We start from the raw sequence: 15,987 nt of genomic DNA on the forward strand, positions 1-15,987 counted from the left end.
TTATTTCCAATTAAGACGTTCCATACTCATGTCGTACGGAAGTAGGGTTTAAGGTGGGATTTCACGTCAAGAGTTCAGAGATATCATCTTCTGGACGCGTATTTGAAACATAAAAAGTGAAGAATAATTATACATTAATATCTACACATCCCTGCTTTGACTAAACGAATGACATATAACTTAATAAAGAATGCCATTTTTTTTATTTGTTCAAAACTGCGGTCTCTACTTTGTTCGTGAACCTCAATTCTAGTCTTTATACCTATTTCTGATTCACAGGGAGACTATCAGTTATGTTAAATGAGTCGGCTTAAAAGTTCGAGAGTATACTGCGTAATACATTCCTAGACATTAATAACATATATCTTGGTTTCAGCAATGAAATCAACGTAGAAATAGCGAAATTACCCACTGAGAAATTACTATGAGAATATCAACGGTCTAGCCGTATCCAGCTTTGAATAAAGGTAAGCAATACTATGTGTTTCATTATTTTCCAAGACTATGAAATCCCACCTCGAGGGCACAAAGAACGAGCACATGCAAACGTAGATGGCTACTGCATTCTACGCTACGTCAAAAATAGAACGTTTGAAATAGAATGCAGTAAACATAAAATTTTGAAGCGTATACACAAATAGGCTTAAACGTTGACTTGAAATAAATAGACGGAAGGTCAGAATTTCACATTATGACATCGAATTATATATGTAGAAACCAGCGTTAATGGCACTGTGCATTTGCAATGATATTTTTAAACGGCTTTGAGTTACTTCTATCATCTAATCTGATGCTGATTAGGTTCATTAGTATTTGAAAATTGTGTAAACTATGTCATAGTAAATCCTAATAATTTTACTAAATCAAAGTCTGAAAGCTTACATTCATAATTTTAATAGCATTCAGCAAGTTCCGAAATCAATGAGAAAAATATAATAATTATTATTTAATTGACGTTTCGGTTGTTGGATTATATTTTGTTGTATTGAGTAGAACCATATTAGGTACTTATGTGCAAACTGTTTACTAGGACTGACAGTCTCGGCACAAAGTTACTAGGATAACCGGCCGCAGATGGTATTAAGAATTTAAGACTAAAAACAGAGAAACAGAGATACAAATGACCCAATGCCATTAGCGACTGTGAGCACTAGACACAAATTTGTCCCGTACAAACGCATTTTATTTCGTGCACCAAAACTTTTTTTTCGGTGGGAAAGGAAAAAGAAACTCCTATACCTGCAAATGTTCAGAATATTTTCGTTTGTACGCGACAAATGTAGACAACTTTATGGAAAGATCCTTGTACGTACCTTGAGCGCCGACTTGAGAACCACGACCTCGCTAGGCGCAGCCACCCATGGTTCTCCGTCCACCTGCACGGGGATCTCGCTCTTCAGGTTGATTTTGATGTGGCCACCCTGGAACGACACGTTTATTAGTGACCCTGCCCCCTAACACCCCGTGAAGCGTTTACACATTTGCATGGGAGCGCTTATGTGTGGTGACCTCCGTTATGTGCTCCGTGTAGCAGTTGAAGTGGTCTGTGCCCCTTAAATTAACCTATATCGCGTAATTAAAACGCTCTTTTCTGTTGCACCTGATCAAACATCTGAACTGTGAGGTACATAAATTGAATATGGGCTTTGATAAATTCATCTCTTTTTTGGAATTAGAATTCAGTTTCTAATTCCTGTAAGTGTATTAATGCTTATGTCTAGAGACCAAATTCTTTTATGAATTTTAAATTCTTAGCTTTGTAAAGAATATTAAATAAGTATCCTTCATGGCTTTAAGAGATCCTGACAAAGGGTCTTCCTCTCTCTACCACCACTCTTGTGCAAGACACATTATGTTTACGGGTTTAAATGGTTGACATTTGTCACCGTTAAAGTTTTTTTAATAGTTGGTAGGGCTTGCTGAACTGGTCGTCTCACCCCACGAGTTGATGAGCCTCATGTGTGCTTGTATGTTAGACATTTGTCCGTGTGTAAAATTACCTGCGCTATCCGCATGGCGCCTCGCATCCCCGACTGGATCTGGCCGAGGTGCACCACCCCGGTGACGCCCACCACCTCCAGCATGCCGTCCCAGTGGTTGGGCTTGCTGAACTGGTCGTCCTTCTCCGGGCCCCACGGGTTGGCGCCCGAGCCCCAGCTGGACAATAGAGGTTTATTATTGTGTTGCTTGCAGACCATTGAAAATCCATCCATATTAAAGCCTGACCATAAATATATGAACATTGTCAAGAGGGCACTGTTATTCTCATGCATAGGGTGACAGTTCAGTTTAGTATGAAAATTTTAGTTCCAATTAAATTCCGCAATATGGCGCGTGATCATATATTACTGGTCAGGCTTTAAGTATCTCATGAAGTTAGTGTGTGTATCTATGTAATAGATTAAATTTTAAAGATATTAGTTCTGTTTATCAAAAGCTGTACTTTAAAAAATGTTACTTCTGGAAAAAATTCTCACAAAGTGTTTCATTGGAAAAACGAATGGTAATAGAACTGGTGGGCATGTCTTAGAACCAGATCATCCTTTCTCTAGACCTGAATAGTAGAGTGATTACTTATTGGGAGTGGTTACATTATCTGGATACAAGTCTAGTAGCCCTGGATGATTACCTGAGTATATTGAGAATGATGATGCCCTCGACGGCAGGCAGCTCCACCTGCTTACCGTCCACCTCCAGTCGCACCGCCTTGTGCAGATCTTTGCACATCTTGCGACCCACCATCTTGCGCAGACCCATTTTCACGTACACACCCTTGTTGCGAAGCCTGTAATTTATGGCATCGTGGAGTTTAGGCATCTACAGCAGAATTAAAGTAAAGAAGGCGGAAATTGTGATTTAAACTATTCACTATCATGTCTAAGTTCTAGAAGTGTGCTAGTTTGTAAAAGGCTATTAAGATCGTGTTCCATACAAGTCATATGTAATTCTTGAAAAGTATGATTTGATAATGATGCAATCCTCTAGAAAATATATCTCTCTTCTTCTTCCTCGCGTTGTCCCGGCATTTTTGCCACGGCTCATGAGAGCCTGGGGTCCGCTTGACAACTAATCCCAAGATGTGGCGTAGGCACTAGTTTTTACGAAAGCGACTGCCATCTGACCTTCCAACCCAGAGGATAAACTAGGCCTTGTTGGGATTAGTCCGGTTTCCTCACGATGTTTTCCTTCACCGAAAAGCGACTGGTAAATATCAAATGATATTTCGTACATAAATTCCGAAAAACTCATTGGTACGAGCCAGGGTTTGAACCCGCGACCTCCGGATTGCAAGTCGCACGCTCTTACCGCTAGGCCACCAGCGCTAAATATATCTGTAACTGTTAATTGTCTCGTGGATTTATTTAGCAGGTTTATTAATAGAGAAAAGCTGAGTGATTATTTAATGTATTATAATGGCGAGTGTATTATTTACCTGCTGTTGAACTTGTTGGGATTCTCCTCCCGAGCGTTATGGAAATCGAGACAGAGGTCCGCATCGATTCCGATCCCAAAGTAGTTGTTCATCACCAGGATCTGCGAGTTGTCTTCGCTCTGCGACCCTGTCCAACGAAAAATGTCACCATTAGTATAAACCTCTAACATGAGAGAGAAGAGGCGAGGTCAATTAACATTTGGAACGATTTAATGGAACAAAAGATAACCTGTCTTATAAAGCAAACGGTATACATGATAATGTTGTAACGGACAACAATCTTGCCGTAAACGTATTGTACTTCTAAACTCTAAAAAGTAAAAACTCTTGAATCTTATGAAGAGCACCTTAGCAATAGCGGAAATACCAATGTGCTTACCAGGCAACTGTTTGGAGAGCTCCTTCGGCTCGTCCTGTTTGTCCTCGGGGTGGAACACCACGGTCCAGCGATCGAGGCGGATTTCCTCCGCGTCGATGACGTCCCGGAGAAGGGACAGCGGGTCCTCGCAGCCCGTGTAGCCCGAGCCCCAGCGCAGAACGCGCGCTAGGTCGTTACCTGGGGATAAGGTAAATGCAACTTGCACTTGATGTTCTGCGTGCTGAGGTTTTCTTAAGAGACTACACAGTAAGCATCTTAATAGGAGTCTAGAAATGTTTAAAGGGTCAGCAACTTTTTTGTCATTTTGCTACGGGAACCCCTTTTTACCATTAGACGAGCTAGCATGTTTGCCACCGACATGGAAAAATATACTCTAGCTTTTCCTTTTGCAGCTGGGTGTACGCGTCTTGAACTGTTGGAAAGCGAAGTGATCTAAAAAGTAGGCATTGGATTACAGAGAAAAATGTACAGAATTGTGTCTTGATTGACAGCTTCTCCAGCCTCCAAATTATCTTTTATTCTTGTGTTATCGCTAGGCCGAGTAGCCAGAGTGACGCAGTAGCCAAGTGGCGTAGTAGTGACCTATGAAAAGAACTAACCTGTGCCCAGGGGTACGATGGCGCAAGGAGGATTGGAACACTGCGAGTCCTGGCCGACGTTGTCGAGGCACTGCAGCACCCAGCCGATGGTGCCGTCGCCGCCGCACACCAGGATCTTGTAGTTGGGAATGTGACGAAACACGTACAGCCTGTCACAAAAATGTATACTTAATATTATTCTGGATTTATCCGTATGGGTTGAAGCATGGGTATTTAACGCTGGTGATCTAGCGGTTAGGCGTTCCCAATCGGACTTTTAGACAAATCTCGTGTATGTCCAGTTGACCAACCTACGTAGACACCGCTGGAAGGACGAATCCCTCAAGGACCTGGCAGTCCTTGGGATATCCAACTTGCAGGAATTGATGCAAAATAGAGAAGACTGGCGATTTATATATCACCGGGATACTTTTTGGATCACTGAGCTCGCACTGTAGTCTGTTTAGGTTTCCGAGTGGTCTCCAAGCTCTCTAAGCAAACCATAGAAAAAGTAGGGATAAAGCAAGATAAAAGCAAGCCATGGTAAAATCCGAGACAGCACTAGAAAGATTTCGAAGTGTAACTCACCCAGGAAGCGGGCCGCCGTTCTCTAAATCGAAGACTTGGTAGGGGTTGAGGAGCTTGCGGAAGGAGTTGATGAGCTCCAGGCCCTGGCAGCCGCCGGACTTGACGTTCACGAACACCAGCAGCGGCTTCACCCCCGCCGGCACCTGCGCCGGCTCGATGCTGGGTAGCAGCATCACTGGGAAACGACAGATACATGAATATTTAGGCTAACCTGCCATTTATTGCAACATCTACTTTTTTTTGAGAAAATGCTTTGTTTTAGCTACCCAAAGGTTGTCTAGAAAAGATAGCTCTGTTGCTTGCATCTTTCTATAATAAATTGATCAAAAGAGCAAAGTGTCACCTTCGGTCGTAATTTAGTTTTCTAACCTAAGGATAGTTATCGTGGAATAATTATGTTGTATATTTATAACCTTGGTGAATCTTTTATTTTTGTTAGAGAGACGAGTTGAAAAGCTTACCTAATAAATGCTTATCTTCATATTTGGCCTCTCTGAGAGCGTAGAGCGCGCGCACCGCTTTGCTTGCGTCCTCGTAAGTGATCACCATCGACCCGTATTCGTAGTAGATGGGACCGATCGAGGTAAACTTGTTGTCTGTAAAGGAAAACGATTATCAAAGGTAGCCCCCAGGGTTGGCTGCAAGTATGGCATAAACCCCAGCACAGATAGCAGGGCCGCGTTTTTATCGCCTGTAGTGTCATACGTCACTCTCGCACTTACATACCTGACAGGCATGGTGACAGACGATAAAAGAGGTCTATTACCTTAGCCCTAAGCACTAGTGTCCAATAAGACATTATTAAAACTTAGCACCCCTTGGCAAAGTGGGTGGGCGACCCCATAACTTGTCGCTGGAAGCTGGGAGGCAATGGATGCCAATTACGCAGGACCGCAATTTGTGGCGATCGATAGAAAGGAATTCAGCAGTGGTTGATATATAAATAGAAAGCAAATTAAATATTAAGCTACATAATCAGGAACTCACCGGCTCCAAGGATCTCCACGAGGATATTCTCGTAGTTCCTCTCCGACAGGCCGGGCGGCAGCGAGGCGACGAACAGCGCGAGCGTGGGCCCGTGCGGGTCGCGCCGCGGCTGCAGGTAGAAGCGGGCCAGCTCCATCCGCCGCACGGACTCCCGGGCCAGCCGGACCACGATGCGCCATGGTCGCTCCTCCTCTTCTAACACTCGCTCCGATACTATACGAAAAACAGATGATATTAGAAATTGTTGTTCAACAATCTCTACGTGCCAAACAAACATTGTTGATGCGCGGTTTCGCTAGAGTATCATTCATAGCCGATTTTTTTTTTTAAAGAAGTTCAGCAACTAGACAACGGAGTACCCAATGGATGTCACGGCTACGCATAGGTGGGCCATATCCGGCACCATTGGCGTCATTTTCTTAAGAGAATTACCGCATTGTACAGCGAGTGGCTATGCACTTTTCCAGTTGGGTGTACATCTAATCTAAACCAGCGGGGTTTGGGGAGAGCTTCTACGGTATCTGTCTTAAAAATTGACGAAGAAATTAATAAAAAGATGGCTATCCCTATCTTACCTCCGCGATCAAGCAGGATCTCTGAGCAGCGGTAGTCTTGCGTAGCTTGCGCCGGGTCGAGCCCGAAGTGTTCTAGCGCCGTAGCCATCAAGTCGGCGACGGTGTGCTCGCCCCGGCACGGCACGGTGACGTACGTCTCGCCGGCGCCGGCGATCCGGCCCGGATATACACGGACCTCGCCGCCACCCGTCTCCGGTTCTCTGGGGAACGAGGATAACTTAGTAGGATTCCGTATGGAGGGATAAAATGTCATATGAACAATATCAGATAATTTTTAATGTACTCGATACCAGCGTGCCATTCACGACCAGTATAACGCAGGAGTCTTCTTTTTCATGTTAGTTCTGGTCTCATTTACTTGGGGTCGGCCTTCCTTATCTTATCCTTAATTTCCATTTAGCACGGTATGGTGCTACGACTTTATTTAAATGAGCTTCTTTTTGTGGTCTGTTTCAATCGTCGTCCACCAGGTCAAGGTATTTCTGATTTGCGTTATATGGCTAGCAATTTTAGGGCAAGCTTTACCGTATGGTCAAATCAATATTGTTCAGGAGTACTCACTTGAAGCGCAGGAAGAGCGCAGGCCGTTTGTTCGGTAGCCTGGTCACACGCGCCAGCGGCGTCGGGTCCTTGAGCGGGGGCTCGTCGCCGGCGAGCGCGTCGGTCAGCTCGAACTGCTCGGGCTCGCGCGCCACGTGGAAGGCCCGCAGTGCCGCGGACACCAGCTCCCGCTCGTTCCAGTTGCGGCCCACCACCACGGGCCGGTACAGCCGGCGCGACCAGGCGGCTTCGCCGTCGTATACCTTTATTACCTCTGTTGGGGGAGTAAAATGTCGTCGGTATTTAAGATTACTCTCTTTAAATATAAATTGTTATTTGATAGGTGCAAAATTACGGGACTTTTAGCTCCTTGAAAACAAGGTTATTACATGCTTTAAGAGTGTCAACACCGCTGTAGTGTTCTCTGTACAATCCAATTTTTTGTTAAAATCTTTGGTTTTACACGTAATTATTATGTCATGGTTTCTAGCGACCCGACTTTGTGTTTGCTAATTTAGTAGAAGTAGAGTGCCTATTTACTGTGTATAGCTGTCCTGTTTCATCATATTGTCATGTCATTTAAAAAAGAAACCGGTTTCTTGGTAAAAGTAAAACATTGGGGTGCCAGAGAGTTGACTAGTTTTAATTGTTATGTTCACGTGTCTTCAGAAAGCTTCAGTTCCTACTAGTAGAGGATTGAACTGAAGGATTACGATAGGTAATCGTTCGCAAACTTTCTTATAGCCTCTTCACAACCGAATATATTCCAAAGTAAAAGATTATAACAACTCATAGACTGCTCTAAAAAACATCTGGAATGGGCATACCTTCATCTCTGTCGTCCGGCGTCCGATCTCGATGTTGCTTGTGATCAGGCCGGTGGTCTTGGTCGGCCGGGGCGCCGGTGGAGCCACCTCCGGAGCCCGAGCGGCCCTCGCAGCCCGAGGAGAACTCCTCGCTAACGCTGCGCGCTGTAACCACCATGTCGCTCACATACGCCCCCCACAACCCCATGCATAATACAATATGGATACCGGTTGTGAAAATTCTTGATTGTTGAGCTTCGTCCCCTCTTTTTTTCGAAACAAAACTTGCATTAAGTGACCATATTATCGAAGCCTCTTGACAGTAATGTGCTGTTTTTTCGCGTGATATATTTAAGTTATTCGTTTTATTTGAATGGTTTAATAGGTCGAACACGATTTCGAGATTTTTCACAACACAAAAGTTTTTTTTTTTTATATGATCAATCAAGTATTGTGACCCCAAAGGTTGGAATTTAACAGGTGATATCTTTGAGCATCAGTACCTATTATAAATCTCAATTGGCACGTAATAAACAGGTTTATATTTTTATATAACTAATCGTGATGTGAAAAAAGAGAATATTTTAATTAAAAATCTTTTTTCAAAACAAAAGTGGTGTGAGGTTTAAGTTCATTTAAATATTAGTAGGTTTAGGTTACTATTAAGGGGTTTAAAAGCTTACAGAAAAAGGTTAATTGTATCCATTTCATATCATCTTTTTATGGTTTAATTTAGCAGATTACTACAACAATTTATCCATCTAATTTGTTATCAATTTTATTACCATTTGTCCCCCATATCAAGTTACCATCTTCATAAACCTCGTTAAAATAGCTTATAATATCAATGTGCTTTCAAAACTAAAAATAGTGTTACTAAAAAAACTAAATTTGAGAGGAAGTAGGCAACGTGATATGTAAGATAGGTTACACATTAAACTAATACTGGTTGCACGATGTATTTTGACTCTTGAAGTATCTGTTAAATACATAGTGCAGCCTTCTAACACTTATCCCAGTAAACACCAAGCCAGCTAGGAAACAAACATAATAGCGGTCCAGCGCTCTCGCATCTTTATAGACAAAATGACCATAAAAAAACAGTTAAGTAACAGTCCAAATTTATCACTTAAAGCCGCAATGTGAATCTACAATAAGATTTAAATCAGCGATAGGGAATAATTTCGATATGTTAATCGTCATTTTATCGACTAAGCGAGACCATTGTTAGCGTGCTAAGAATATCATTTTGCTGTATAGATATGATGGTAGCATATTTATCATTTATCGTACTCTCGTAAACTTATTTTTTGTTAAAAAGTGACCGTCACGATGACATGATAAAAGCGCGACAATCTTAGGTCTGCTGTGATTATTCTAATTATAATAGGTATAACACAACTTACTAACCCCAGCATCACGGAACTAAGTACTTATGTCAAAGATATTCACAATAATTTGATTTACAACGTAATTTTAACAAAAATTATCATCCTTCAATTTAGATCTATTACGATGTATTTATGAATGTCTAAAACTACCACCGGTTCTCATCTACACCTCAACCCCGAGAAGATCACCGATGCAAGGAACCCGTACATAGTTCCATGACCCAGGTTTCCTCTTGATCGACCATACTGTGATAATTTAGCACGCCAACCAGATGTTGATGTTATGTCGGTGTTACAATATGTCAGCGCCACCGTACCTGATGATGGAATACCGCATCTCGAGTATCCTTCGGGCGACGGCGTCTTTATAGTAATAAACGAAAATGAGGTGGCTTCAATCAAGATTCAAAGTCTGAAGGGTGAAGTGGAATCTGAGTGGGATTTTGACTTGATATCTTTGAGGTCTCAAGTTTTTGAGCTTTTTGTGACGTTTTGATTGTGGTTGGCAATTAAGGCTTCGTGGGTTAATATATCTCCTGAATGCGTCTCTTGCGTATAATAGTAATAACTATTATCACCAATTGAACCCATTCGGCCATATCTAATAATGGGTCTACGGACGATTTTCATTTCGTAGCGGAAAATCTTGCTACGAGCTATGCTGTGGTACTACGGTGTAGCTGGTTGACCTATATAAGGGCTCAAACTAAATAGGTACCGCTTCAATGCTCATTGCTTACACGGCCTAATGCTCTCAGTGTAGATAGGTCTATTTTAAGTGATCGATATAGCTGGTTAAAAAATCTAAATATAGGTATAAAACAGTTGTGTTATAGATATACTGACAGACAACGAATAAATAACCTAAACTGTTAGGACTTTGAAATGGGGTTTAACGAAATGAAAATGGGGTTAGAAGTTTTAAACGACTTCTATCATGAATTTAAAAACTTGTTAAAAATGACCATAGTCAGAACCTTGAGAACAAATCAAATTATAAAGGATTCGTATAGAACGTGCGAGCACCCACTGCTCGCCCTTAGAGTTTGTCTAAGACGCCTGGCATATATATTATAGTCGAGAAATTGGGGCCGGTTCGAATCCGGCCTTCACTATTGGAGGAATTTTTATAAAGGATCATAGTGTTGCTTTGCTAAATAGTTTCGAATCCAACGAAGACATTTCATATTTTTTCAGATAAGAAGGACTTTTTAAAACTCCGATATCAAGTCAAATCCAAAAGTGTAAAAGTCAAAGGGACAAAATTGATATTTCAATGGTCGTCAGATAAATAGGTAGGTAAGTAAATGTAATAGTGCCAATGTTGATTGCGTGTTGTTGTTAGTTTTATACGAAGCTGTATTACATCTTGTAGATTAGATGAATGGCTGATTGATATTCAAAATGGTGCCTTATTCTGATATACTCGTTAAAAATTACTTAGCTCCTTTGTATAGATACGTATCAGGTTATTTTTGCTTAGCAATCCATAAATATCGACCGAATACATTGGAACGCAAAACTCTAATCAAAAGAGTTAAAATCTTCCAAATTTCTCAATTCTTGATTATTCGATTGCATCATCTAGTCGACAACTTCCTAATTTTAAGGTGTGTTTATTGACTTCTCTCGATTCGTTTTACAATGGGCGGCTTTTGACAGGACATACGCATGCGCGGTCGTGTCGTCACGTATTACGTTACAGTGGTCTGCTATTGCCAATATTTCAATAAAAAACTATATAATTTAAGTCAATAAACTACAGTTATTATTATTTTTAAATATAAACGCGTTGTCTTATAAAATATGATAATATTAGTCGCTTTCTTGTTACAACGATCGCCATTCAGCTAACCTCAAAATAAGGCAAAGTTTAGGCATGCGCAGAGATATAGGGGACATTGGGAACAGCCTTGTTATAGATCTTTCGAGTTTGAAGTTGTATAGTAATGGACAGTGATGGAGGTAAATGATAAATCAATGAAGCACATAGCAAAAGCTATAGGTCATTTCTGGTATGAGCAAAACAACAGGTTTACTCAGTAGGTAGCTCTCACTTATCAAGATATTTTTTTGAATATTATTACTATTAAAATTATTAATTATTACTATTAGAATTAAAAACCAATCATTATTACTTAGTTTCAAAGTACAGCTAGATTTTAATGAGACCATCTATCAAAACATGGCTTTGGGACATCGATGGTCTTGCATGTACCTCTTTGTAACCAGTTTAAACTGCTTTATTATGGTAATTTATGTTATTGTTTAATCATTTACTATAAATACTGTTATAATGCTCATACCCGAAAACTAACATGCGAACCCAATGGGATGGAATCGTGAGCTTCAAAATGGCCTGTTTTTTTGTTGTTATTTTTGTTGTATTTTGATGGTCACGTCCTCTCCGTAGCCCACACTGCGTCCTAGTTTAGAGGTAAGCAATGAACAAATCTGCTTCTCTCAGACCTTATCGAATATAGGCTGGCATAAAATACAAGGAAGCCTTGATTCCCTGTTGAGGTATAACATCCATTTGTTGGTTTTGAGTTGTAATGACGCAGTTGCTTTCATGTAGATATTAAGATTGGATACACATCGTATTTTTTGTAGGAATTTTGTAGCAGAGTGGGTTTAAGGGAGCGGCATATGGATTAAGTTATTCTTTAAAACCTCAGACCATCTTCCTTGATATTGTTTGTACCCGTGCCTTTGTCTATGAAGCTGCAAAAGATTGCTACAAAATTAACGATGTCCGCTGAAAATTATGTTTTGAGCTATACCACCAATATCAGTGATAAGGTCTTTCTATGATCTACGTAATAAGCGCAAAGTCGTGATTTTCGCGAGCTTGGTGAACCCTTTCCGAGAAAGGACTATCCGCCTCTACACTCCACGCAGACAAGCTCAGACTCGACTGAGGAAGACTTGTAGAGTTGGATAGAGCGATGTAGGAGGCAGTGCAAGCGATGATGATGCGTCGTACCTCTCGAGTAGGGCGGCGAAGCGCCTCCGTGCGGGCTGCAGGCGGCCGGCAGCAGGCGCCGCGCCAGCACCACAAGCCGCGCCGGTCTCCAGCCTCGGTCCCGCGCTGCCCAAAGACACCGCTCACACTCCACCACTTTTACCTCTCTCCACATGTGCCGCGGTATTCGCAACTACCCTACCCCACTCACTGTCTAATAGCCAATGTTTGATGAAAAACAACCACGATCACATCCAGGCTCAATTGGAGGGATGGAAATTACACTGGGCAAGGGAACAGTGAGATGTCTTTGATTAGTTAGTATCAAAGAACACTTATGAGTCTTGATGGATGTTAAAAGATGGATAGAAAAACGAACGCGTTCCTCTAAAATCTCATAAATTGCTAGCTGTGTAAAGTCCAAGCGCCGCGGCGTCCGTTTTTCCACCAGAGTAACAAGACCGGGCTATTGGGGAATAGCTAATTGAAACACCAACATCTGATCGTGGTCGCGCGCGATAGCTGACTTTCTACAAGCGGCTACCAAGCCTGCGAATGGCGAGGCACATGTTTGGCAGCGGCGGTGGGCGGACTAGGCCACCAAGCTAGTCTACTTACGGCAGCCGAAGTCCCGTTGCGACGGAGGCGGGCGTACGTGGACGCCGATGATGGCCTCCATTGGGACTTCTGTGCGGGGGATGGAAACCGCCGAAGGAGGAAGGAAGATGGGCTGGAGCATCCCGAAGTTGCATTCCTCCGGTATCAGCGACCGACATCCCGCGTGGCACTGTGGGGTTCAGAAGGAGTATTTGAAGACTTGTGATGAGCTGAAACACTGTGTAAAGGTGATTGAGGTGGACAATTGTCGGGAAGGGTACATAAATACTTCTAGCATTTCCTACGCTCTGAAAGTGGTACATTATTTTTCTATGAAGCAAGTTGAAAATGATGTGTTCCCGCCTTAGGCAGTTTTGATTTTCAAGTTTTTATTTATTTATCATTAGCAAAAAATATTCGGTTCACCACAGTTGCCGAGTCCGCCGATCAGTAGGCGCGCCGGCAAACCGCACACTTGGAATTGGAGCCGTCTATGGGTTGCCACTCACCGTACTCCCGCACCACTCGCATCTGTATCCAGTCAGGCATTCCGCGGAACAGCAGGCGCGCCGGCAAGCCGTACACTTTGAGTTAGCGGGCAGGTTGCCCTCGCGCCAGTGGTGGGCGGGCCGCGGCTCGGAGCCCGCGCAGTATGTCGCGTTCTCCTTGCAGTCCGCGGCTGCGAAGTCCACACATTCTCCGTGGACATAGTACTCGCATACTGGAATAGGATTACATATGTTAGCTTGTGTATAAAAAAGCGTGGAAACAAAGGGAAATTAACAGGAAATTTGGATATTAGCGCTTGGTACTATTAGCACAAATACAATCAATAGGGGTATATAAGGGGTTTATAATAGTTAGGGAGGCGAATAGGGGAATTTTCGGTACTACTCGAGCGTGGCAGTTTAAGATATGAGAGATACCTTAGACCTAATAGAACAACCTTGTAAAGTATTTAGCTGTATATGTAGTGACGCGCGCCTAGGATAGACGATCAGATTAGTAAAAAAAAATTGACAGTCTGAAATACTCGACCGCGTCAGATTAAGATATTGGGGGTTGATTTTAGTGTTTTAAGACTAAATTTAACTAATTTGACGATAAGTCCTTGACGCCGCCGAGTTATAGGGTCGCGAACTTGTAAAAAAAAAACGTTAATCCGGCATGCTCGAGCGTGATTTTTTTATTTTTTATTTTGAAGAATATAATCTAAAACTTACTAAAAATACAAAATCTGCCGGTTTCCGCATGACCGGAAGTGTGGAGGAGCCATTTCGTCTTCCGAAAAACGCGTTGCGGCATATAAGTCGCGAACGATACATTTTACAAAAAAAAAGTTTAAATAAACAGAAAAGGTAATTTTATTTTACACAAAAAAGGTCTCTTTACATTTTTGTCCAAAGTTAAAACTTTTTGACTTGAAGCATCATAAAAACTCAAACTCCCGGTTTTTAGGGTTCCGTAGCCAAATGGCAAAAAACGGAACCCTTATAGATTCGTCAAGTCCGACTGTCTGTCCGATTATGTCACAGACACTTTTTTCCGAAACTATAAGAGCTATACTGTTCAAACTTGGTAAGTAGATGTATTCTATGAACCGCATTAAGATGTTTACACAAAAATAGAAAAAAAACAATAAATTTTGGGGGTTCCCCATACTTAGAACTGAAACTAAAAAAATCTTTTTTCATCAAACCCATACGTGTGGGGTATCTATAGATAGGTCTTTAAAAATGATATTGAGGTTTCTAATATCATTTTTTTCTAAACTGAATAGTTTGCGCAAGAGACACTTCCAAAGTGGAAAGATGTTTGCCCCCCCCCCCCCTCGTAACTTCTAAAATAACAGAATGAAAAATCTAAAAAAAATATATGATATACATTACCATGCAAACTTCCACCGAAAATTGGTTTGAACGAGATCTAGTAAATAGTTTTTTTTTAATAAGTCATAAAATAAAAATATATTTTTTTTTCATCAAACCCATACGTGTGGGGTATCTACGGATAGGTCATCAAAAAACCTATTGAGGTTTTTAATATCATTTTTTTCTAAACTGAATAGTTTGCGCGAGAGACACTTCCAAAGTGGTAAAATGTGTGTCCAAAGTGGTAAAATGTTGAACGAGATCTAGTAAGTAGATTTTTTTTTAATACGTCATAAATGGTACGGAACCCTTCATGCGCGAGTCCGACTCGCACTTGGCCGCTTTTTGAGTATATCTCGAAAACTGAGGGTGTTAATAAAAATTGATATGAAATAACGATGATTAAATTATGTGACTTTTATTATATCTCAAAATTTATTAAAGGAAAAAAAAAGAAACCAAAAAACCTTTTTCGGTCAGATTAAGAGAACCCACCAACATTTTTGTCAGATTAAGAAAATATGCTTTCAGGATACCGAGATAAACCTCCCCTATGAAAATCTGACGCGCTCGAGTATTTCAAAAAAACTTTTTTTTTAGCATTTTCAAAAATTCATCGTAACTTATCGTCACGCCGAAATCGTCAGTTTTTTTAAAGGGAGCTTCCTTGGGGCCTACTTAACACCCCTTCCGAAAATCTGACGCGCTCGAGTAAATTTTTTTTTTTTGCATTTTTGACTACTTTATATTCCTACCCCCACCACGAAAACCGGCAGATTAGTATACCGTTGTTATCAGAGGCACTTGGGGCATACGTAGTATGAATATCTGACGCGCTCGAGAATGCCCAAGTAACTGTTTTTTTTAACATTTTTGAAAAACCGTACACGCCAAACCCACCGCTAAAATGGTTTTTACCATACGAGCTTTTCTTTTCGAAATTATTTTATCTTTCGATTTTGATAGGTCTCGACGGCGCCGTTGAATTACGCCATTTAGCTACCTCGCCTCCCTAACTATAAGGGGTATACTATACCTACGTAAATACTGAATAAAATATAAATTCGTAATATATGCGAATAGGTACAATATGTTTATGGTTTAGCGAAAAACTCGACAATTGATTTAAGAATAATAAAATAAAATTTACAAGCCTCAATTAGTTCATTTATGTTTTATACTTTTCTTACAAATACATACGTCAAAATGACAGATTAAAGATGATTAATAGTTAAGCTTTAATTACCTAAAGCTTGTGGCATGTTTATTAATAACTC

The 15,987-nt window shown here is 41.2% G+C and overlaps 1 protein-coding gene across 3 annotated transcripts in view; it reads right to left on the reverse strand.

Moving 5' to 3' along the window:
- The window catches only part of LOC133515797 (diacylglycerol kinase theta), a 67,404-nt gene that overhangs the window by 1,187 nt on the left and 50,230 nt on the right, over positions 1–15,987 (reverse strand). For 2 of the 3 annotated variants that reach the window (XM_061848384.1, XM_061848385.1), the window contains exons 4-18: positions 13,349–13,560; positions 12,861–13,029; positions 12,264–12,368; positions 7,908–8,051; positions 7,102–7,354; positions 6,541–6,740; positions 5,966–6,178; positions 5,440–5,574; positions 4,979–5,153; positions 4,412–4,560; positions 3,813–3,989; positions 3,434–3,560; positions 2,630–2,785; positions 2,001–2,157; positions 1,314–1,421 (exon numbers count right to left, since the gene is read on the reverse strand). In XM_061848384.1, the coding sequence (XP_061704368.1) occupies positions 1,314–1,421; positions 2,001–2,157; positions 2,630–2,785; positions 3,434–3,560; positions 3,813–3,989; positions 4,412–4,560; positions 4,979–5,153; positions 5,440–5,574; positions 5,966–6,178; positions 6,541–6,740; positions 7,102–7,354; positions 7,908–8,051; positions 12,264–12,368; positions 12,861–13,029; positions 13,349–13,560 (2,480 nt within the window). The remainder of the gene's footprint in view (positions 1–1,313; positions 1,422–2,000; positions 2,158–2,629; positions 2,786–3,433; positions 3,561–3,812; positions 3,990–4,411; positions 4,561–4,978; positions 5,154–5,439; positions 5,575–5,965; positions 6,179–6,540; positions 6,741–7,101; positions 7,355–7,907; positions 8,052–12,263; positions 12,369–12,860; positions 13,030–13,348; positions 13,561–15,987) is intronic. The other variant, XM_061848386.1, reaches the window with a different exon arrangement.

This window comes from Cydia pomonella, chromosome 3 (genome assembly GCF_033807575.1).
Source record: "Cydia pomonella isolate Wapato2018A chromosome 3, ilCydPomo1, whole genome shotgun sequence".
NCBI lineage: Eukaryota > Metazoa > Arthropoda > Insecta > Lepidoptera > Tortricidae > Cydia > Cydia pomonella.